Source organism: Myripristis murdjan, chromosome 19, assembly GCF_902150065.1.
Source record: "Myripristis murdjan chromosome 19, fMyrMur1.1, whole genome shotgun sequence".
NCBI lineage: Eukaryota > Metazoa > Chordata > Actinopteri > Holocentriformes > Holocentridae > Myripristis > Myripristis murdjan.
Window position 1 is genome coordinate 4,417,993 of NC_043998.1, and position 23,972 is coordinate 4,441,964.

At 43.2% G+C, this 23,972-nt stretch overlaps 2 protein-coding genes across 2 annotated transcripts; one reads left to right on the forward strand and one right to left on the reverse strand.

The window, feature by feature from the left end:
* Positions 1-934: 934 nt before the first annotated feature.
* Positions 935-12,567, reverse strand: LOC115377405 (regulator of G-protein signaling 9-like). The gene is made up of 17 exons (XM_030077103.1): positions 12,413-12,567; positions 10,480-10,576; positions 9,635-9,685; positions 8,430-8,536; positions 8,053-8,104; positions 7,899-7,957; positions 7,730-7,806; positions 7,513-7,594; positions 5,855-5,917; positions 4,961-4,990; positions 4,725-4,786; positions 3,971-4,084; positions 3,725-3,840; positions 3,162-3,249; positions 2,689-2,827; positions 2,427-2,509; positions 935-1,948 (listed from the first exon to the last, which is right to left on the reverse strand). The coding sequence occupies exons 1-17, from the start codon at positions 12,479-12,481 to the stop codon at positions 1,762-1,764; spliced, it is 1,476 nt and encodes a 491-aa protein (XP_029932963.1). The 5' UTR covers positions 12,482-12,567; the 3' UTR covers positions 935-1,761.
* Positions 12,568-13,730: 1,163 nt separating this feature from the next.
* LOC115377406 (guanine nucleotide-binding protein subunit alpha-13-like) lies at positions 13,731-23,762 on the forward strand. The gene is made up of 5 exons (XM_030077104.1): positions 13,731-14,013; positions 14,782-15,008; positions 18,317-18,367; positions 20,578-20,778; positions 21,863-23,762. Exons 1-5 carry the CDS (start codon positions 13,731-13,733, stop codon positions 22,232-22,234), a joined length of 1,134 nt encoding a protein of 377 aa, XP_029932964.1. The 3' UTR covers positions 22,235-23,762.
* The last annotated feature ends 210 nt before the right edge of the window (positions 23,763-23,972 follow it).

Consider the following 23,972-nt stretch of genomic DNA (forward strand, 5'->3'; position numbering starts at 1 on the left):
CTGGGTGGAGCCTGGCTCGGCTGATCGGCGCTGATTGGCTGAATCCGGCTGCTGGTCCCGGCAGATGCGGGGCATTTAGGCGACAGGCTGGCGAACACAGTGGAAGGGGTGCAGCCTCGCTTCAGCAGGCGGCCCAGCGAGAGGGCCATGCGGGACTTTGACACGCCTCCTCCTCCTCCTCCAGGGGCTCTGGCCTCAGCGTTGGCCTCGCCGTCCCCGTCCCGGCGCTCGGAGGCCGAGGTGCTGTCTAAGGCCACACTGATGGGGGAGGGACAAGCCGGGGTGTGGGCGAGGAAGGGGAAGGGGGGTGAGGTGTTGGAGGAGGGGGGGTCGCTGATGCCAGAGTAGACAGCCAGGTGAGGGACTGGAGCAGTGAAGCGACATAGCTGTGATGTCAAAGGGCGACAAGTACAAGTCAGACGGCACGAAAGGTGGAAAGGTTTCACTCCAAAATGGTTACTTTTTTGAAAGTTGGTTGCCAGGTGATAGCATCCTCAAAACGAATACTTTGTACACAAAAGTCTAACTCATGACTTTAATGGATACTGATGTGATGGACTTTAATGCAACTAGTAATTTTGTACTATTTTTTTTTTCCAAATATAAGTGTCTTGTTTTGGAACGGCTCTCTGCAAATACAAAAAACAGCTACAGGTCAGAGAACAATAATCCTTCTTCTATCAAATCTATCTGTCAGCGGGATATTGTATTGCTGCATTACATCATGGCACATACTTATAAATCTAATCATGTCTGCAGTGTTTATTGGCCAAATATCATGGCGATATCACACTAGAAATTACCAGAAATGCTTGTCAGTTGTTTAAACAAGTTAAGACTGACAGGTAGAGAAAAGTCCAAATCAACATGCTGGATGACATCGTGAATTCATGGAAACACAGAGTGACAGCTAAATGAGAGACATGAGAGAGACATGGTTCATGAGTGTTTTATTGGAGTATGAGTGATGACGAGGAAAACATACAGCGAAGACGGACAATAAAACATGAACAACATGAGAAACAACATAAGAGACAACAGGTACAGCTTGTAGAAACAGATCCAACCATGGAAAATTGAAAGCAAAACAAATAACGATGTATGAAAACATGTTCCGTTGCACTGAAAGGTACTTGTCCTTAGCAAAGATGACACCAACTCCAGACTCATGTATCTTAATATTGAGACTATGGTTTGAGTGACACTGACTTCAATACATTCAATCACAGAATCCATATCATATCTCTATTTAGATTGCTCTCTACTACTTTCACCTAGATATCCAACGCCGGTTTTAACACCAGGCAGCTGAGTTAGAGCTGCATGTTACATACTGCACGTCTCCTTCCACAACCGCCTGAGGCTGTACAGCATAATAAGGTACTACATTCACTTTTCCAGTTTTATCTCAGAGCTCCCATTTCAGATGCCCTCCACTCTCAAACACTGAGCTGCCAATTGTTTTAGACCTTGCAACAAATTTACTACTTCATCACTGTAACATTAGCAAATTAGCAGATGTATCCGGCCATTTACCAACATTGCAGTGACTGGCGGGGTTGGGTTTAATTCTCTTTCATTTGCTCAAGAAGATCGTCATATCATCAGATAAAGACATGAACATTCACACTATTTTTAGCAAGTGAGATACTGTTTTGGATCATTTTGAAATGACTTATTGACTAAAATGACAGCGAATCAATCCCAACCCTGAGCGTTTGTGTGCAAAACCCATGCTGCATTTCAATTTATGCACTGGGTTCATTTCTTAGGAGGAGGAGGAGGGGGGGCGTCCTTGCCCTGCTTGCTGAGTTTGCTCATGACCTGTGTGATATCGACGGGGCCGCTGGCCGCCAGCTTGGCCTTCTGCTCCAGCTCCATCTGCCGGATGGCGATGGGGCTGAGACTGGGCCGCCGGTTCCTTGCGTTCTGGTCCAACTGGGCATCACTGGGAGATGGAAAGACAGGACAGGGAGAGAAGAAGAGAGGGGGATTAGAATGATGGGAGGCAGATGGAGACAGTGAGCGAGGAGGAGGAGGAGGAGAAAGGAGAAGACGTGAGGTAAGAACTTGAATGTGATGGATGAGTTAGTTACAGGGAGTGATAGGAACGCTAATGTCAGCCCATCACAGATAGAGTCTGAGACAAAGACAGATGCATGAGATGACACCCACTTGAGCTCGTGCTCTTCCGACCCACCGCTGGGTCAAGTGGCTCTCAACTTGTCCTTTACTACTGAGAAAACACTTTCTTTTCCAACTCAGACTTGTTCTTTACCAAGGTGGCTGAGATTATTGACTTTTTCACCGGCTGCATTTTTCTCCATCAAAGCAACACCCAAACCGTAAATGAGCACAGCTGTCTAAATAATGCAACTTAGCAGCAGTTACATGCGAGTGAAAGCCCATTGTAACCCGACACCTACGTGAACTTCTGCTCCTCAGGGTTGATGGCGTTCTTCGTCGTATCCTTAAACACCTGAGACTTCAGGTACCGGCCGTACGAGTCCTGTCACGACAAACACACAAACACACACACTCTCAACACAAACCAGTCCCGATAAACTGTTTGGTAATGTGGCTCGGCTGAGTTTAAGCTGTGAGGTGCTCAAATTATAACAAAACCATCACCATGTGGCTAAAAAAGCTACAAGTAAAAAATATATATATCATATTAAAGTTACTGACCTTCTTCATGAGCATGAAGATGTGAGTCTGAGCTGCGTCCAGGACGTATCTGTGCGGGTGTTTCAGGCCCCTCACCGTGGCCTCCATCGTAGTTCCATCTATGTTGATCCACCGGGGGGCGCCACGCGCTAGGAATGTCCTGATTATGAGGACAGGAGAGGAACACTGTAACAACACCAGGCTGACTGAGGAACATTAGTAACACTACAGACATAAAACGCATCTCTGGTGTTGAGCAACCACATCAGGAACGTTTGAAAAGATCAGCCTCATATCCCAAAGCATAAAACTGCATAATGTTGGAATGCTTTTCTTCTTCATTTTTAAAAAAAAAAAATCATATTCTAAATAGCCCGCATTAGACCTCAAACTTGCACCTACAGTGGACTTTGATTAATGAGATGTCAAAAACACATATCCTCTACACAGAGGTAAAAATACATAAATAAATAAAAAATTATAAACGACATTACTTGTAGATGTGCTGGGCTTTCTCTGACATGCCTGCCGCAGCGCCCCACTTCAGATCCTCACAGCCTTCCCAGAAGGCCAAGTTCTCACCTGAGATGGATTCAGAGGAGAAAAAGAGAAGAGAAGAGAAGAGAAGAGAAGAGAAGAGGAGAAGAGAATGTGTTGTTTTGTCTTTTAGTTTGTAATTCAGATAATTTATCAATATAATCAATGCTAAAATTAAATTCTATACAACATGAACAACCCATCATACCACTTGCTACTCATTATAACACCAATTATCAATAAAGACCGAGCACCATTCACCTTCTGTGGCAGATACACAGCATACAGTATACATTCATAATGCGATGGCTGCTGCGGCCTACACTTAAATATGAGGAATATCTGCCTCTCAGATGAGATTGCCAGGGCAAATCTTTGCACTTTCCAGCAGCTGAAAAGTAAGCACCTACATCACTTGCAAATTAAATGTTGCCTCCCCAAAAGAATAATCTCACTGTTTTTTTGTTTTTGTTTTTTTTTTTTTTTTGTATGTGATCGAATTAAAATGACCCCGACTCACCGCTGAACTCTTTCTTCAGGAAGAATCTGAAGTCGTCTCGTCCTCGAGGGTCCTCCAGCAGCTCTACGAAGCTGAAGGTCCACCTTTCCACACGCATCTTGGTTGGTATTTCCACACTGACACAAAAACAAACAAAAAATTAACACATACCAACCACGGAACCATTCAGAAATCCTATTTCTAAATATCTGATGCTACAGAAAAATGATAAATCCTCCTCTGCAGGGTCGTTGCCACCCGACTCACTTGGCCATGTTCAAGGTCCAGTAGCTGACATCGTCAGTGACCCAAGGGTTGCTGGGAAGACACTGGGCGAGGAAGGGGTCGTGGTTCTTATGGGTAGTGACGAATTTCACCAGCCTACAAAGAGCAGGGAGAGGAAATGATTGTCACGCATGAGGGAGCTTCAGGATTGCAGCAGAGCTTTGAAGGCAGCCGTCCTCCATACGGTTTCTAAAAGGATATACACAAATTCACGCATCAGCAACCTCGGCTGTGACAGGAAATTGTCTCTATTCAGGGCGGACAATCCATCATATCATACTAATCACACCACTACATATTGTCGAAGGTGGTGCATTATTTACAGTGAGCCCTGCATCCATGGTGTATTAGCACAGCATGGACAGCCTCTTTCAAATGATCTAATGTAGAGTAAGTATGTTTTTACACCGGCCTCATTCCTCGCGCGTCCTGGTGGCTGAGAAATGAACCTTATATGATTTTAAAGACAGCGTGCCTGTGGATATCAGTTTTAAGATGGATTAACCTCAAAACTGATATCCACAGGCAACGCTGATAACATTTCCATCTCATGTCACACTGCCTCTATCTCATCTGTGCCTGACTTTCACTCGTCCTACATGTGTGTGCAGGCCAGTGGAGACGGAGTAAAAGGTATTGCACGGATGCTATTTTGAGACGTCTACGATGCAGCCAATCTGAGGCGACCGGACTGCCGCAGATATAGTCAGATTGGAAATGTGATGGGATGTCTTACGCTCCGATGGACACAGATGACTTCACCCTGGGCCTCATGATGGACTGCTGGGTAAAGATCATCTACAGGAAGCAGGAGAGAGATGGCAGCCATAAAAAAGTCAGGAAAATTAGATCAGTTTCTAGGGAACATTGATAACAGCTGTTAACGGTTATTGGCTGATGGTTAGTAGACAGTATAATGAAAAAAATGTGGTTGAGTCAGACTCATTAAAATCTTGTGGCACACAGACTTACAATTCTCTCATAGACGTCAGGTGTTGTTATCTGGGGAGGAAAATCGGTCATATATTAGATTACAGATTATCTGTCAAAACAAATTAGAAGTTTATGTTGTTGATCTACAGAAGGTAAAGTGTATGTTTCCTGTGTGTGATCTTAAAAGAATACTCCAACATTGTGGGCAAATTATCCTTTTTCCAGATTACCCAGACATAAGGTTTATTTTCTAACTTTGACAGAGCTAGGCTAATGACTCCCATCGACTTCAAGTCTTTATGCTAAGCTAATACAAAATGCTACCCACTTGAACTGAAAAACTGGACGTAAAGAGGTGAAAATGCTATCGAACATCTTGTCTCAGTCTGGGAAAATTGGAGAGAAGAAGAAAGAGAAATTTGCCCAAATGTTTGAGAATTCCTTTACCACTTTTTTTTTTTTTTTTTTTTTTTTTTTTAAATATGGCCAATTACGTATACAAAGAGAAAGCCATGGGAAAACAGCAGCCTGCAGAGAAAGACAGAGGAGAAGAGAAGAGAAGAGAAGAGAAGAGAAGAGAAGAGGAGAGAAGAGGAGAGAAGAGAGCAACAGGTCATGAGCAAATGAATTCATAAGAGCATGCCATTGCACCCATTCATTCACATTTCTCCATAAATAGATCAGTTTAAGAGAATCCATCAGCTGGACTCAGCAAGCTCAATTATAGAAACGGCAGGTGGGGAGAGGGAAGTGAAAGGGAGGAGGCTCTAACGCCACCTAGATCCATCGATTAAATCCTCTTATTAAATATAAGCTGATTGACTGGAATTATTTCCATAGAGGTCATGCAGGGGTTTCACTCACAGTCTGACTCATACATATGTGAATGTGAACACACACACACACGTATACACACAGTGACTCACCTGTTACCTCTTCTGCATTCGGATCTATAAGGCGATCTAGTCCATAGTCCATCCCGCTGACTGTCCCTGGCTACAAACAAACACACACACACACAAACACACATGATTACACAATCTGTTCACCAGAGGCCTTTGTCATTAAAGCAGATGGGTGTTTCATAATGCTAATTATGAGCTGCCAATTTGCCGCACATTTCATTTCATGTAATATGTGAGGTTGTGAATTCAATTCAATGCACATAAAGAGACTCTGACTTGTATGTTTACAGTTTGTTCGTTTGCAGAAGTTCTAAGGAGAAAGTTTCAGTGAAGTGAAACCATATTTACAGATACACAGGATCTAATGTCTCCATAAAAGAGAATAATGAATGAATAAACAATATGACTAGGATTTCTAGCGATAAGGCGGGTGAGTGTAGGTCTGTCTCTGGGTGTAGGCGTGACACGCCTACACCCAGATAATAATAATTAGTTGTAATATGAAGGGATAAAAAACTATCTCATTTGTCTTTGAGATGACCTACTGGCATGCAGGCGCCCAGGACTACACTCACAAAACTGTCTGCTTCTTTTTTGTAAGTTTACTCTTGAGGGAAAGCCTTGTTAAGTTGATACTTAAGAGTTCCTAAGCATTTTTTAAACCTCTTTTGTATTTTGCAACCTGGGATTATTGAAAGCATAGTTCTCAAATACATTCACATATTTGCTCAGGTTGTAAACACTCTATAAATTATTAATAAACAACTAGAAACAACTTATATCACAGTTTTCATGCATTGATGCAGGCTCACTATTGGGCAAGATCAAGTAAAGCTACACAACAAGCAAAAGCTGAGATTTAACAGAATAGACACAGCGCAACAGTAACTTGATCTTGCCAAATAGTGAGCCTGCATCAGTGTATGAAAACTGTGTAATAACTTGTTTATAATGGTTTATTAATTATAGCCTTATTGTAAAGTGGTACCAATTCATCTAACAAGCTGTTAGTCTTTAAGGTCACAGGAGTGGATTAAATTGTTAAATTAAAATGTGTTATAGCGCTACATATAGCAGACATTACTGTGGTGATGTTGGCAAACACACTCATTTGAGTGAAATAAACCAGCAGGAATTGCAAGGCCTCTTAAGAAAACTTTTTTTTTTTTTTTTTTTAAATTAAAGATGTATTACAAGACCGCTTTGGTGAATCTCCCAGTTTTCATGGTTCATGTTCTTACACTGAAATGAAATATTTACACTATATTCACAGCTGGTCTGGTCTTATGTGATAGCATGCGCCCAGAAATGAAAAGAACGACAGGAGAGAGAGAGAGGAGACGACGTGTGACAAAGGATGGGACTCAAAGTCACGACATGAAGCATGAGGTAAACGGCCCAAACCACGTCAAGCCACACAGAGTGAAATATTCATCAGCCCTGCCCTTTTCCCCAGACTGGACATTTAACACTAATAAGGCATCATGGGTGGAGATAATGAGGCGCCCCGGGAGGAGCAGAGGCGGGTTGGAGCGTTCATTCACTACCAAAGTATTCTCTGTCTGCTGGCAGTCCATTGATATCTGCATGAAGCTGTTTCCTGTGTTTATAGTACAAGGCCTACAATACTGTGTGTGTGTGTGTGTGTGTGTGTGTGTGTGGGTGGGTGTGTGTGTGTTGTCTCACCGGAGGTCTGTGAACCACCCAGTAGGCTCTCTCCTGGCAGTCAAACACCGCACGATCTGGTTTCTTCCTCTCTTTACCTGCTCTAATATCACACACACACACACACACACACACACACACACACACACACACACACACACACATATATATAGATAATTGCTGCTTTATGATCCTAAACTGAGTGAGGTGATGTTACTGAGTTGTTTCTCACACCTACCTGTATTGTTCTTTAGCCTGCATGACTATAAAATCCCATTTGTGGTTCATCCATTTGTGCAGATGGTTATACTGCTCCTGACGACGTAAAACAAAACAACATGTTGTTACAGGCCAGGCAGTTTAGGGTGGTGATGTTTGCGCCCTCTCTATTCCTGTCTGTATCTCACCTGCTCGTACAGCTCCAGGATCCCTTTCTTGCGTATGTTCCTCTTCGCCAGGTAGATTGCTTAAATCGAACATTTAAATCATTTTGAGAGCGTGTAAATTAAGAGTTGATGACTGGTCATGGAATAAAATGTGTGTGGTCCTTGTCATACTCACCGTAATCTGTATCCTCCACAGGCCACTGCTGCGCGGGCCAGAAATACGGTGTCTGGAACAGGACAAAGGCCAGAATCAAATTTAGGCAAAAATGCAATTACGTGGGAATAGAGTTTAAATTGGATTTTTTTTTAATCAACTGGAGCCCAAATTGGGTACAAACAGACAGAAAATCCATTTTGGGTCTCAGGCCATGGTTTAAGAAACCCAAATGAAAGAAGCTTAGGGGGGATGAAGACAGCCAGGTAAAGCATGCCTTCCTTCCCTTTTTTGGCCAAATACGGCATTAGTGGGGGTTAAATACAACAGTGGTGAGCGAGCATGTGTCAACTACTCCATGGCTACGTATTTCTGGTGAGATACTCAGGTGTGTTTACCTGGAAGCGATAGAGGGATGCATCTGGTTTGACGACTAAGCGTTTGTGGTCCTGTAGTGGGTAGATATAGCCAAGCGCCACCAGCATAGTGCCCAAACTCCTCCCCTCTGTGCAGACAGAAAGACGAGGAAAACAATCATGCTAACAGTGGTTTGGCAAGAAAACCACTTTATTTAATTTTTTTTTTTTTTTTTTTTTTTTTTGGTGATTTTGATCTGTACTAATGGTTCATGGAGACATATCCACACAGAAATGTAATATACATTATGCATAGAAATGTACTGTATATATATTGTGAGACGTGTTTCCATATATAACCTGTACAGTATGTCCATTTTAAACACCCATATTTGAATATGACACCAGCTGCCACTGTCACATGTTGAGCAGGTATGGGTGCACATATAAGGGCCAGTGGTGGACATTAAAATAGTATATTACTTGAGTACTGTACTTAGGTACATTTTTGGAATATCTGTACTTGAGTATTCATTTTTTGAAAACTTAGGTCTTTTACTCCACTACATTTCAAAAACAAATATAGCACTTTGGTAGGTTGTTGTTACTAGTTATTTTTAAGCAAAGCTTTGAAATCAGATGTTGATTTTTTTTCTCTTTTCTAAAATGTGACTGGCCCCACGCTGAGTTCCTCACAGGAGGAACATCAGTCACGGTAACCGCTCTCAACCGGGTTTGATGTGAAAGCATCATCCAGCAAGTAAAGGGCATCAGTCCCATTTTAATAGCACTACCCCGGTGCTGATAAGCAGCAAAACGGTTCTACAAGTAGGTCAGTGCATTTATTAGATGGTGTCAGAGAGCTACCAGGCTCTGTAAATGCACTGTGAAAACAATACAGCAATGACACTCATATTAAAAATAAAATGTACTAGTGAACTCTTAAGTATATTTAAAAGCAAGCACTCAAGTACTGTAACTCAAGTAAAAAAAAAAACTGTCTGAACAAATGCCACTTGTTGTGGAGTTTATGTTCATATATTAGATTTCCATACGATTAACCCCATTCATCCAGATTGCAGGCCGACAATATGAAAAAGCAAGTTCTGAAAATGAGGTTGTTTCTCTTCATTCATGAAAAGCTTTTGGGAAAAAAACAGCTATAATCTGACATAATGACGTGTGTGTGGGTCTGTGCAGTGTATGTGTTTGTATACATGTCGCACAGCTGCTGCCTCATCTCTCACCTTCTGCGCTGATGTTGAATTTGTTGGCTAACCATGCAACGATGTCTTCACCTGAGGAGAGAGGAGGCAGGCGTTACGTTTGGTGGTAAGTTTGAGGTACTAAAGGGACTGAGGTTTCTATGAAAACAGCACAGAGCTGCAAGACATGATTGGTTCAGACGCACAAAAAGGAAAAATAAAAAAGCGCTGTTTGTGTGTGTGCCTCAAAATGCCAGACCCCTCTCTGATACAACACTACTGGCTGTGTCAGGAGCAAGTGAGTATGTCTAGTTAATGGGGGAAGACAGATAGAGGAAGAGATGGGAGGAGGAGGAGGAGGAGGAGCTCAGGGGGTCTGTGGAGGAAGGAGGAGAAAGGAAACAGCAAAAAACACATGAAATGAAGTTTAAAGAGGAGGAGAGGAGAGGAGAGGAGAGGAGAGGAGAGGAGCATAGGATGATCAGACAGATTCAAACCTCATCCCACTCCTCCTTTGTAAACTAAAGCAATAAGCAGCCACTTCCACAAGCAGCTTGCAGCGCCTGCCTACATTCATTCATTGTGTAAGAGGTGGATTCGCAGCCTCGCATATGACGTTGAAGTCTAGGTTCCCTCAGCTTCTCCTCCTCCTCCTCCACCTCCTACTTTTTCCCTCTCTGACACCGAGACCATCAGGGTTGTCATGGAGATGAGATTTGCAGCTACTGAGTTTGATACCACAGCTCCGGGATCCTCCAGTGAGACTTTGCAGACGCAATTTCTCATCTACTCTGAATAACATCAAGTGTGTATAGCATGTGCATTTGTGAGTGTGTGTTTGTGTGTGTGTGTGTGTGTGTGTGTGTGTGTGTGTGTGTCCTGCTCACCTGTAATAGCGTGGGGTATAGTTGTGATAACCAGTCTCTGCAGCTGTGACTTAACTCCTGTTTTGGGATCCTGCATCTCCAGCAGCACCGCCTCCGCCTGCAAGGGAAGAAGAACGGGGTGAGAAGAGGTTACCACGACAACTGGTTGTGGGGGCCACGGGTCACCATGACAACAAGTTGCTGGAGCGACCGGTTGTGGATGCAGTCCTGATGAAGGGGCAGGACGGGGTCTGCACATAGCCGCTGGATATAAAAGCAGGATGAATGGAGTGGGTGAGCACGTCGGCTGTATGGAATCCACTCTGCCTTAATTCAGCTGTCACCATAGCAACAGAGCATCTACAACCTGGTAATGATGATGATGAGCTGACTTTAGAGTTACCTTTTTCCAGTATGTATCATATAGAGTCAGACAGGTTAGTATTATTGTCTGTATATTATAGATTCAGTACCACATATCGTGATTAACACTTAGCCATTGGGCAAACGCTGGTTAATTCAGCGACAGTGGTTAGTCAGCGTGTCAATGACACTTCTGCAGCTAACAAACAGCTTTTCAATCAGTAACACATGTGGCCAGGTGATGAAAAGGGTAGGTTCATGCCCTCATCATGGCTGATGTTTGCTTTGTGTGGGAGGTGTGTGGTGACTCACTGCCCTTAACAGTTTTTTTTTTTTTTTTTTTTTTTGGTTATCGCATCACTCCCCACAGGTCATGTGTGAACTGGAAAACATACACATTCACAGGTTACATGTGATTATACAGTTCATTAATTCGATTCATTCTCCAGCACTTTTTTTTTTCCGCCTGTGAATGTGTGTGTGTGTGTATGTGTGTGTGTGTGGCTGACTCTCGGGCCTGTTTGAAGTGGCTTTGTGCTTTGAAGTCATACTGGAGAGGCCCTTTAAGCTCCAGACTGAGCTGGACCAAAGTGGGCTTTCATTGGACTTCCAAAACACACAGGGGGCCTGGAAATGACTTCTCACTGCGGGCATTCCCCTGGAGAGCGGGACGTTTTGTGTGTCCCAAATTTACTGGGACTCAGCCAAATTAAACAATAAAGAATATAGACAGATAGGCACTGCAAGCTATTCATAAAAGAGCCTTCATTCTCAATTATTTTTCCAGCTTGTTAGAAATACTTCCCATGCCAGCAGGTACTTTTAAAATTTTTAATTTTAGGAGAATCGACTTTGTGAGTCACAATGAAAGTGAGTGGAGTCTGTCCCTGGTCCTGGCACAGACGGGTGCTGTTTTCCAATACATTGTGTCTGGATTAGCTGGTTGCCAGTGGCTGGTTAGTGTAGATGGATGCACTGATACTGATCCAGGCTTAATGCTTATTAAAGTGAATGACCTTATCACTGTGGAACAGTTGCAGGAGAATCCAGTCTAATGTTTTGCATTACAGATTTACAGTGGGAAAAAAAACATCTCTTATTTTGATGTGATGGTGCTCAGTTACAAGTCATTACTGATTGCTGTATTGGTGCGGTGGAAATGTTATTTTGTCTATGCACTGTGATAAATCAGGCAGCTAAAATTCAGATTTGAATGCATGTCAGAGACAATTGGGTTGCTGCATTTTCTTCAAAACATAAACCAAGGCAGTGCCTGTGAGCTTTACAGTGTATTGCTTATGTCTAGCCTGAACAAATGTCAAGTCAGACAGACAACATGCACCAGAAACAGGATTTCTTATGAGGAAACATATATTCTTTCATTCAATATTTAATTAGGAAAGCTACAACACACATGCCAGCACGGACAGGGCTTTGGACATGACAGCACACAACGCAGTCAAGCCTTATTGCACTGGGAGAATCCACAGTGGAGTGGACTAGCCTTAATGTAGGTGCGTCTGCAGGTACAGCCTGGTCTACAAGGCGTGAGCAGGTGGCCGCCGCCAGCCGATATGAAAGCAGAGCCTACCTTCTTGAGACACGCCATCCGAGGCCGGTACCTCTGTCCATGATCCCGCATAGCATTTTTGATGGTCATGGTGGTTAGCGCTGCCCCGGCGGTACAAGCGTCTGAGAGCTCTGTGTCGTGTGTGTGTGTGTGTGTGTGTGTGTGTGGATGCTGGAGGCGAGATGCAACCAGTCAGCTCTCATAATCAATACAGATGTTGCCTTCACGGGCGCCTCGTATTTCCCAGCTCGAATGGTGTAAGTGCGACCCAATAGATATAGGTAGTATTATTATTATTAGAATGAAGAATTAAGTGCCAAAAATGCACATCAGGCATGCAACTGGTGTTTTTATTTTTTTATTTTTTTTTTATTAATTAATTAATAAGCTAAAAAAATAAAAATAAAAAAACAAAACTGAGACTAAACATGGAAATACACAACATTAACCATCACGCTGACACAGCATGACATTTCTACATAATGCACATACTTTTTTTGTATTTCTTATGATTTCACTTTCGATTATATGTATTTTTCTCTTGAGAATTTTAGCAGCTGCAGCTGACCCAGATTCACCTCGGGGATCAATAAAGTATTTCTGATTCTGAAACAATAGCGGGCAACAATAACGTGAAATATTTCTACCATTAGTTGTTGTGCACGCTCTCCAACTACAAAAGGTCACTCCTCGGCTAGTCGGGCATCATACCGAAAGTGTCCAGATGCATTTATTTACACTGTTGGGGCGTGCATTTGCAGACAAGGCTGTTTTTTTTTTTTTTAACCCGATGGCACCTGAAGGCACCATAACTAAAGCACGGGGAGAGGGAATCGACCAATCACAGCTCGGTTTTGTTCTAGCAGACAAAACATGTCGTGCAATTATCAAACTGATCCACCAGATGGCGACATCGCATCGGCGGCCGTGCTTTCATTTTCAGTCAATGTTCTAAAAGCTTTTATAAAGTTAACTTGCAAGTCAAATATTGTTTATTTAGGACACTGAACTACACGAAACTATCTAAAAAATAGCATAAATGCAGTTATAAATTCTGACGGCAAGCAATAAGGTTTTGATTTTTGCCTGGCTTTATTTCACTGGAATGTTGATATTTACTGACACAATTCCTGCGTAATGGGAATCTCAATAACGATAAAATAATATGTGTGTATATATATGTGTATACAGAAGATTAAAAAGGATATAGTGGCGAAGCGGAGGAGATATGCTGTTCACCATCACTACTTCCTGAGTTTAGGGAAGGGGCTTGGTTCCGCGCTCGCCTCTGCGCCCCGCGAACGCGCATTAAATTAGCATCGATGAAGTTTGTGCGAACATGGCGGATTTCCTGCCGTCCAGATCCGTGTTAAAAGTTTGTCTGCCCGTCTGTCTCCTCAACAGCGGCGAGGTGGAACAGATCCGAAAGTCCAAAGAGATCGACAGATGTATTTCCAGGGAGAAAACCTACGTGAAACGGCTGGTGAAGATCCTGCTGCTGGGCGCTGGCGAGAGCGGCAAGTCGACTTTCCTCAAACAAATGCGGATCATCCACGGCCAGGACTTCGACCAGCAAGCCAGAGAGGAGTTCAGAGCCACTATTTACAGCAATGTTATCAAAGGTAACCTCCGTGCTAATGGCTGCTGGCTTTCGAGAGTGGGGGAAAGGTGTGGGAGTCAACTTTGCTCCGGTAGAAAGGCCGTGGACAGGCGGTGAAAATGGATGGGAAAGTTTCCACATCTGTTTAGCAGCGCTGGGTTGGGGAAGAAGACACACATAAACACTCTGCATCTGCCATCGGCACACCCATGGTTTTTGCAGAAACCCCCCCTAAAACAAGTCTACTCAGTCACTATGTGTGTACTAGTGCTATAACAATGTATTCTGCCTTCATAAACAGCACAAAGGCCAGCAGTTTTATAGCCCTCAGGCTAGTTTTGTTGTTGCTCAACCAGAGATGTAATGGAGGGGAAACCCACTTCAGGACACTTTTTATGCAGCCTAGCAGAATTGACTGGCCTATTTTAGTCTGACATGAATCTTATGTGGATGTTATACCACGTAGATTCAAATTGAGGTAAGTTATATGGCACTGTGGCCTTCTGTGGTTTAGTTATTTTTATGCATATGTTGGTGGCTCTTATTCCTTGAAATGAGCACCAACTGGAGACAGTGGTTTACACTTTTTTATCTACCACTGCATCACAGTTCTTAGTTCACGCTCACTGCCACACGAAACCCCAGGATTGTGCAGCAGCAGCAATCATATTATAGGCAGATGCTTGTCTCGTCTGTCACCAAGCTTTGGGCTACGTTTGACGTCTAGGCTTGCTGATGTTTTGACAGGAAAGCCTCTCCTAACGTGCATCCCTTCTGTCCCATCCTCCAGGTGTCCGTGTGCTGGTTGACGCCCGGGAGAAGCTGCACATCCCGTGGGGTTGCCCGGACAACCAGGAGCACGGGGACAGCTTGATGGCGTTCGACACCAGGTCGGCCATGATGGCCGGCGGCCAGGTGGAGACGTCCGTCTTCCTGCAGTACCTGCCCTCCATCAAGGCTCTGTGGGCCGACTCGGGCATACAGAACGCCTACGACCGCCGCCGGGAGTTTCAGCTGGTCAGTACACACACACACACACAGACACACACACACACACAGTGGCAGTCACACGTGCACATGTCAAAGTGTTTTCCAACAAGACGTTCATTAATCCACTACTCATTATAAAGGATTTTCCCCCCTCTTGCAGTCTCCACACACTATTCCATCATTACTGTTGTTATAGTAGCGGTATTGTTGTGGTGAAGGCCAGTGGCTGCCCGGTTTCTGCACCACCTCACATTAACTCAAAGCTCTGCGACATAATTTGAGTTGAAAACAGAAAACACCAAAGATGATGGTGGGATAACGATCCTCTGCTTGGTCTTTGCGTTAAAAAAGGCCTAGTTAATGACTCAGAGGCCTGGGCAACAGCAGCCTAAATTAAAGTGAAACTGATTTTTTTTTTCCCCCTCTTCCTCCACATCTGTCCTCTCTCGCTCTCTCTCTTGCTCTCTCTCGCTCTCTCGCTCTAAATGTCTATCTGGAACGCACAGACATGTGATTTAGTCAGCTTCCTGTTTACACCTCTCCCTTCTCCTTATGTCTGGCCTGTCAGCAGGCATCTTAGCACTCTGACTTTTCCCCTACAACAGCAGCGGTGGTCGTGTGTGTGTGTGTGTGTGCGTGTGCATTTAGGTTGCTCTGCTCGCAGTCTTACTCTTGGTATCAGCTGTGGCACCTGCTGTGATTTTAAAAATGCCTCTCTCTCTCTCTCTCTTTTTTTTTTAAAGATATGTTCAGTTTCTGCTTGATGGCTAATTGCACAGCTTTAGACCCAGATTTGCTTCTGTTAGGTAAACAATCAGGCCAGATGAGGAAATTTTTACATGTTGCAGCAGCTGGGGGGGGGCTGCCACTGCTAAACGAAAAGGGGGGAGGTGAGTGTGTAGGGGGGCACTTGGAGTTACATTCAGTCAAGGGAGAAAGGAGAATATACCATTTTTCTGTGTGTTGCGTAAGGCCGACCCGCTCTCAATGGCGTTTTGTTAGCCCGCTTGTTGGTGTGAGCTTGTTGTGCAGACGGAGTGCGGAATAAGTGTGATCAGAGCTGGAATGTTGATCTGCAGTTAAACAGCTTTATGCTTACAAACACAACCCTGGCTCTCCCACACACTCTTATTTGCACACAAACACACTAACAGTGTAATTTACCCAAACACACACACACACACACACACACACAGACTCGCACGGTCCCAGTGGCGCTGCAGTCCCCACGACTTGTCATCCCCTCTGGTGTTGTCAGGGATGTCACGGCTAATTTGCATATTGTGTTGGGACACACAACTTCCTTTTGTTTCAAGTGGCAGGCTGTCCTCCTCCTGCCTTGCCCTGTGTGTTTATCGACTTGCTCGCATCCCTGATTTACAGTCGCTGTACGACAATTACACACACACACACACACACACACGCACCGATTATGGTCAGTCCCAAAATACAATCCTACAGGCTTTTCTCATTCATTGTGGCTTTGTTTGATGGGATGTTCCTCACATATTCCATCTCAAACTCCTGCCACAAACGCTCTAATGTCAGTTGCATCCGGCTAATACAAAGAAGCAGGCGATGAATAACAGTGATTCATATCAATGGCGATCACTCCCTTTTAAGAGAGAAATGCGTTAAAAAAAAAAAAAAAAAAAAGGGGGGGCGATGGCTCAGAGATTATTATAGTTTCCCGTTGTCCTCTCAGAGAGGCTTGAACTGATCCTCTGCCAGTTTGTACTCTCCATTGTGTTTTGACCGGGCCCTGTACTTACATTTGCATAACAAATCACCAGTGCCTTCAGGCTGGCGTGTAATTATCATTAAAAACACATGTAAGCAGAGGGAAACCACACATGGCTCCTCTCGCTCAGAGTCGTGCTAAATTCACTCAAGTGTGTGTTTTTGAAATCGACCGTGCGCACTCTTTTGCGTTCTCCCGTGATTTTTGTTGTTGTTTTGTTGTTCTTGTTGTTGATTGTAGCTCCACGCGCTGTTGAAATTTCACAAACGCCACATGGATCAGTCTGAAATTTTCACCATAACGTGGCGTCTTTCACAGCAAGGCACTGGCTGGGTTATACAACTGTTAAGTTTCAGTTTTGCTTTTGCAGGCCACACACACACACACACACACACACAGCGTGCACAAAGCCATGCCTTATGATGAACAGAAAGAGCGAGTCAGAGGCATAGCTGTTCTCTTTTCTGTTCTCCTTCTGATCTCACCAAAAAATTTGACGATTTCGAAACCAATCCGGCCCACTCAGATCTGAGCCTCCAAACTCAAAGGCAGAGCCAGAGCTGTGGCCAGAACAGAATTGTTTTGACTGGTTCCTCTTTCTTTCTTTCATTCTTTCTTTCTTTTTCTCCTCCATGGCTCAAGCTCCTCTGCTATCCTATCCTGCTCGTCCCTTGTGTAATCTTAGCTTTACACATGCACACAGACACACACACACACACACAGGTTTTTCAGGTCAGGTGAGTTTTGTAAAGATCAAAAGGTGAGCGCAGAAATTTACACAGGGGAAAATGGCTGCCGCACAGCCCAGAGACCCAGCCCAAACAGCCACAAGAACTCAAGCCACTTGAATTTCATACTACATGCGTTTTGGGCTCGGTTACTGCCTCAACACACGGGGCGTCTGCAAAACAATCACCTGAAAAGGTGTGGCTTGTTACATGAGAGGGGAGAGCTGTGAGGACTGCCGGACCAGTCAAATCTGTTGTTTTGTAGTCACTCTCTTGTTTGTGTGTGTGTGTGTGTGTGTGTGTGAGAGTAGGTACAGGACATGCACACACACACACACACACACAGATACACAGATAAAGGAATGCATCATGCTCTTGGCTCGCCTCGTGCCTGGGCATGCACTAATCGTTCAGGAACACCCTCAGAATGGTCTAGAGAAGAAAAAAGAAAAAAAAAAACACCTCACACACACACACACACACACACACACACCCAGGCACACTTCTTTATACATCAAAGGCACATTGACAAACACGCTTGAGTGGTGTGATACAAAGAAGTTTGAATTCTGATTCAGCCAATCCAGGCAGGCTTGGCTCTCAGACTGGAGCACACTTAAAAAAAAAAAAAAGAAAAAGAGTGAGAGATAAACATCCACGACGACACCCGGGTTACCTCTGTGTGTCGCTGACTCCCTGTTTGTGCAGCAGATTTCTGTCTTGTCTTTTAAGTGTGACACACTAGACACTCTGTACATTTAATGCACTCTGCAATTAAAATACCTGGATCTGATGAATTGTATATGAACACAACAACCCCACCCCCTCCTCTCTCTCTGTCTCTCTCTGTCTCTCTCTCTCCGCAGGGCGAGTCGGTGAAGTATTTCTTGGATAATGTGGATAAGCTCGGCGAGCCGGTAAGTTGTCCTTTTGCTTGTGATGATTGTAACTTTGAGCCATGAGGACATTATAGCTCATATTGCAACACGTCTAGACGTCCCGGAGACATCAGGCGAACAAGTCAGGTTGCTGTGTTTCAGGAACACACCAACGCTCTGACACGAGAAAATTGGCAAAGGCGTCACGTCTGTCTGTTTTACTATTGGAAATGGGAAGAGCAAAGGGGTCGTGTTGATGCCTCAGTGCAGGGGTGTTCAAACTTATTCACATCCCGGACCCGGACCCCGGCTTTAAGTGCTTTTGCCCCAGGGACTCTGATATGAAAAGATATTTTGGTTTGTGATAATTGTGTCCCGGTGTCACACCTGTCAAATGCATTCAAAGTGGTGAGATTAAAATGTGTGATTATTTTAAAGTGTTAAAATAATCACTCATACATATTTATGGGTTGTTGCAACACTTAATCTAGTTGTCAACCTTTTGAAACCTGAGCAAATTCGCTTGAAAGAAAGAAAGAAAAAAGGGAAAAAGCGATAAGCAAATTAGAAAAAAAAATATTGGAACATTATTTAAAAAAAAAAAAAAAAGAACTTTTTGGAGCATAAGATTTAAAAAAAAAAAAAAAAAAGAAAAAAAATGACAAGAAAATTACCAGCAAATTTCCAAAATGAATACCACAAAGTTTGCAAAACAAATTACCAGAAAATATTTTTTTAGATTACAAGAAAACTGTATTTGTAATCATTAAAATGATACATTTAAACCAGATCAGTGATGCTCGACTGAAGTCAGATTTTTGGTGTGTGTTTGCTTGTAAAAGTCGTCTGAACACAGATGCAGCATTTTAAATTCTAGTGAAATTAAACTTTGCCTCATTTTGCTGAGGACTCCCTGGAAGACCCCAAGGACCCACCTGGGGGTCCCAGCACCCCACTTTGAAAGCCACTTTGAAAGTTTCAGCACATTGTGATTATTTACAAGATGTTGCCTGCATTAGCCCAGGGAAGATAAGCTCCACTGGAACTGGACTGAACTGGATTGGTTTTACTGGTGGAGCTCCTGAAGCTTAATTTTTATACACGCTGTATAATTCCAGAAGACTGATCGTTCATACACAACAACAACTTCTGTGATTGCCCTCAATGTCCCACCTCTAGCCGGGATGTAAAGGTCATACTTTATCTTACCACAGCTAACCACCAAAAAGTGCTAAATGGCTTTGGGTTGTGTATCATATCAGTATTGTGGTATGAGACCACATATCATCTGAGAGTTTGGTTATCGTAATATTGTGATATGTAAGGGTCTAAGTGTTGTCTAAAAGCTGCATTACGGCAGAGGAATGCAGTTTGAATTAATTAGACTGTTCTAGCTGTTCTGTTATTGGTTTCTACATGCTTGATCATATCCAAGCACCAATAGTTGTCCCTATAGCAACATCGATGTTGAGCTATTCAGTCAAAAATATTTGATTTTGTCCATGTTGCCCAGCCCAAAAATTACATTGTGGAGTTGTCAGTTTGAACGAGTTCAGTATTTTCTAATAAATTGTTGAGTTTGCCAAAGAAGAGCAAATAATCAGCTTGATTTTTTTTTATTTGCAGGATTTGTAAAAATTACAGACATGGCAGATTAGTTGTAGATTAATGTTATGGATGCTGTTATTGGGAAACATTTGCAGTTGCTGTATGTACGATGTTTAGAGGCTTACGATCCCATCTGCATGAGACTTGAGGTGATATTGTAATATCATGTGAAGGTAAAGATCCTATGATCATTGTTTCCACTGTATTTATTTAGCAGTGCTGCAGCACCACTGCAACAGAAAATGTCAAATTGAATTAAGTATTGTAATTTGGTTTTACCCTAAAGCTAAAATAAGTGTAGGCTAGATGGATGCAATGGTTATATTTGTGATTAAAGACATCTTTAACAATAGCTCCTCAACTTGAAAGATAACTCAGACAACAATAGATAAAGGAAAAAGTCAATTATAACTCAAAGCATAAAGATTACAGAAGAACCAATGATGATGTAAAAAATGAAATTCAGTTGCAGTGTATTTTGGGTCGCTTCACAGTTGTGCTTTGCTAAATCAGAAACTGGCTAGTTTCATCTTGTTTATGTGTGAAAAACATGAAAGTCTCTCTGTTTTTCACTCTGTCTCACTGTGAATTTCATATTTATTCAATCATTCATCCTTCGGGTGTGTCCATCTCCCCACCAGAGCTACCTGCCCAGTCAGCAGGACATCCTGCTGGCCCGTAAGCCCACCAAGGGCATCCACGAGTATGACTTTGAGATCAAGAACGTGCCCTTCAAGATGGTGGACGTGGGAGGCCAGCGGTCAGAAAGGAGGCGCTGGTTCGAGTGTTTTGACTCGGTCACCTCCATCCTTTTCCTCGTCTCCTCTTCCGAATACGACCAGGTGAAAAGCTGCACGCTGCACACACACGCCATCTCGTTTTCTCTCTCTCACACACAAGCAAGTACACACACTCTTCAGTCCGCACAAGAGACACATTAATCAGTTTGTTTTAGTAGATAGCGTGCTGACCTTTTGATAAGTCATCATTACATGCTGTGTCTATATACCTAATGGGTTTATTATGTGTATTCAGGTCTCATACTGTGTGTATTTCCGATTTTCTATAATTATGTCACTTCAGAAAACAGCTTTTTAAATAGCTGTTACATGTTCATGTCTTTTTCTTTTTTTATGGCTGTTTGATTTTATCATTCTGTGCTTTTACACAGCCTCTTGTCTGTTTTTTCTTTTTCTTCTTTTTAATATTAGCAGGATGCCGGCCCTTTTCAAAAGTCTTGAAGCATTTTTTAAAAAATGTTAGGCCTTTAAAGTCATTAAATAGACTTAAATTTGAATTAGTTTGAATTTGTGAATTTGTTTAATTTCAACATAAAAATGTTATCTAATTTCATTTATCCATCTATTTCTCTTTGCCAAACCGAGTTATTTTGTTTTACTACAGAGTCAACATTTCTGATGTTATAAAACAACCCATGGCTGAACTTAGTCCTGCCTTTCCATCAACCTGCTACACTTACCTTGGGGTAGATAAACCCAGCTCATCTTATACATACCTGTCATAAATACCTGTAGAGGGAAAACCGAGAAAATCTTTACTTGCAGCTTGTACTTAGCTGCTCCAAGTTCTGTGGGGAAAAAAAATCAATAGATGTATTTTAATAGCACCTTGAATCATCTAGTTAGTAACAAAACTGACCCCTGCACTGAACATATGTATAGTATTTACCATTATGCTTATCTGGAGTGTTTATTTGAATAAGAGAGATGATTTGTCCAAAAATCGGTCTTAAATTTTTATCAAAGTAAGTCATAAAAAGGTTTTTAAAAGCTTTAAACTGAACTCAGTGAAACCTGATACACACCCTGATTATTAGTATTTACACTGTAAAGCAGCAACACCAACAGTCGTGGTGTTAGTAGCACTAATATGACTCACTCCATGCTTTTGTGCTGTCCTCATCAGGTGCTGATGGAGGACAGGCAAACCAACCGGCTACGCGAGTCGCTCAACATCTTCGAGACCATCGTCAATAACCGTGTCTTCGTCAACGTCTCCATCATCCTCTTCCTCAACAAGACAGACCTGCTGGAGGAGAAGGTCAAGATCGTTCCGCTCAAGGACTACTTTCCTGACTACACCGGGCCCGAGCACAGCCTGCAGGACATCCAGGCCTTCATGGTGGAGTGTTTCCGGGCGAAGCGGCGCGACGCCACCCAGAAACCCCTGTACCACCACTTCACCACAGCCATCAACACCGAGAACATCAGGCTGGTGTTCCGGGACGTCAAGGACACCATTCTCCACGACAACCTCAAGCAGCTCATGCTCCAATGACCCCTCCCTACCTGTGAAAACAGGGGACCTGAACGGGGGCCCCCTTGGCCCTTTAGGAGGACTTGGGAGAGACTAGCCTCACAGAAGAATCAGATAGTTCCAACATTCTTCTTCTGTCGTTTTTATATTAGTTTTTACTCTCCGCTTTTGAAGAGTTGGCCTTGTGGCTGGTTCAGGGTGTGGTAGGGGGCTGGAGCCAGGAGGGCAGACTGGTTGTGGGGTCAGACCTGGGCTGGGTGTCGGGAAATGCCCGCCGCCTGCCGCCTCGCCCTCTGAGACCCGCTGCTCTGACCTGCTCACCGCCTCACAGCGCAGGAACTCGCTGGCTGTGAGAGACCGAGGATGAAACCCCGGCGCTTTTCCTACTTTAACGTCTTACCGGAAAATTGAATCACTGTTGAAATCCTGCGTTTGTGCCTGTGTCTGTATGCGTGCACCGCCCCTCTGTATGTGTGCAGAAATTTAGTTAAGCTCTCTGTCAGTTGCTATACCATATACAAATCATGTCTCTGTATTTGTGCGACATCACACACACACACACACACACACAGCCACATTAGGCAGGTGTGCCAGTTAGTGAACAGGCAGTCCACTGTTTTCTCAGGGTTGAATGGAAACCACTGTTGGTGATGATGTCACTGTTGTTGAACCAAGTTGAATAATCTAATCCTAATCTGGGTGGCAGAGCGGCGAGGCTCAGCCAGGCCTCGGTACCGGTAGCTGATTGGTAGTTGGTACTGTATCCTCCTGGCTTTGACCCCTGAACATTAGCCCAGCCCCACACACCCCACCCCCCTTCTCCCCTCCCATTAGTGGCCTTATAAAGGGACAGACCTACCCTGTTTGCCTAAATGATGAATGTCTGTTTATAGATGTACAGAGATTTGCTCTACTTGTTGTAGATTTTCTGAATATACTATAACCTGTATAAGACATAACCTGCCATGTAAGCGTGTTATGTGTTGACTTATTCCTCACATCTCTCAAAGTATTCAACCTTGCTGTATTTTTGCAGATGAGCGTGTCCAAAAAACGACATACAGAACAGCAAACTGTAGGAAGAATTGCCAGAGGTGAATGCTTTTTTTGAGTTACTGTATTCTCTTGTGGGCCAATCTTAATTAGAGGACAATTTATAGGCAAAATTGTGTTTTGTTTTTCTGCCAAAATCACCCCTGTGCCTTCTCTTGAGACTGTTCAAATCGACAGTTTTTGTAGTTTTCCTCCTAAAATGGAGCTGCCGTGAGCTTCCCTGTGCTTCCAATCCTGGCCTTGTACATACTGTAATCTGTTGCCATGTAAATAATCCTCCAAGTTTATCTCCTTGTATGTAAATGGTTGTAGAAATGGGATGTTTTATTTCCCATTCTGAATGTGTCTTAAATCAATGCCTTTCCAATGAAGATCACTTTTTTTGTAGGTCTAGCTACGTATTGGTGTAATTTTTCTCATCACTGCTTCAAATTCATTCCTGTGTCAGTCTCATGCCACTCTAACTGTATCAATAAAATACACTTTTCTAATTACATTAGGGTTAGCTACTCATTTATTCATCACACCACCACTTTTTTTTTTTTCATGATGATGTCATCCCATGCAAATTAGTGATATCCATATGGATCATATTCATTTAAAGTATATTTTAAGTGAGCTCCAGATACTTTATTTGCAGATACACCCGGGCGTAGGAAGAAAATATAATTAGTGTGCCAATTTTTGTAATTAATGTCATCTAGAT

Bases quoted from the DNA above. Each gene is read 5' to 3' on its own strand.
- LOC115377406 (XM_030077104.1), top strand. From the start codon at position 13,731: ATGGCGGATTTCCTGCCGTCCAGATCCGTGTTAAAAGTTTGTCTGCCC. The intron at 14,014-14,781 runs GTAACCTCCGTG...CCCATCCTCCAG, and splicing joins TTACAGCAATGTTATCAAAG to GTGTCCGTGTGCTGGTTGAC. The intron at 20,779-21,862 runs GTGAAAAGCTGC...TGTCCTCATCAG, and splicing joins CCTCTTCCGAATACGACCAG to GTGCTGATGGAGGACAGGCA.
- LOC115377405 (XM_030077103.1), bottom strand. From the start codon at position 12,481: ATGACCATCAAAAATGCTATGCGGGATCATGGACAGAGGTACCGGCCT. The intron at 10,577-12,412 runs GTAGGCTCTGCT...CTTCCCTTGCAG, and splicing joins GGATGGCGTGTCTCAAGAAG to GCGGAGGCGGTGCTGCTGGA. The intron at 7,807-7,898 runs GTGAGATACAGA...TTACGTCGTCAG, and splicing joins TCCTGGAGCTGTACGAGCAG to GAGCAGTATAACCATCTGCA.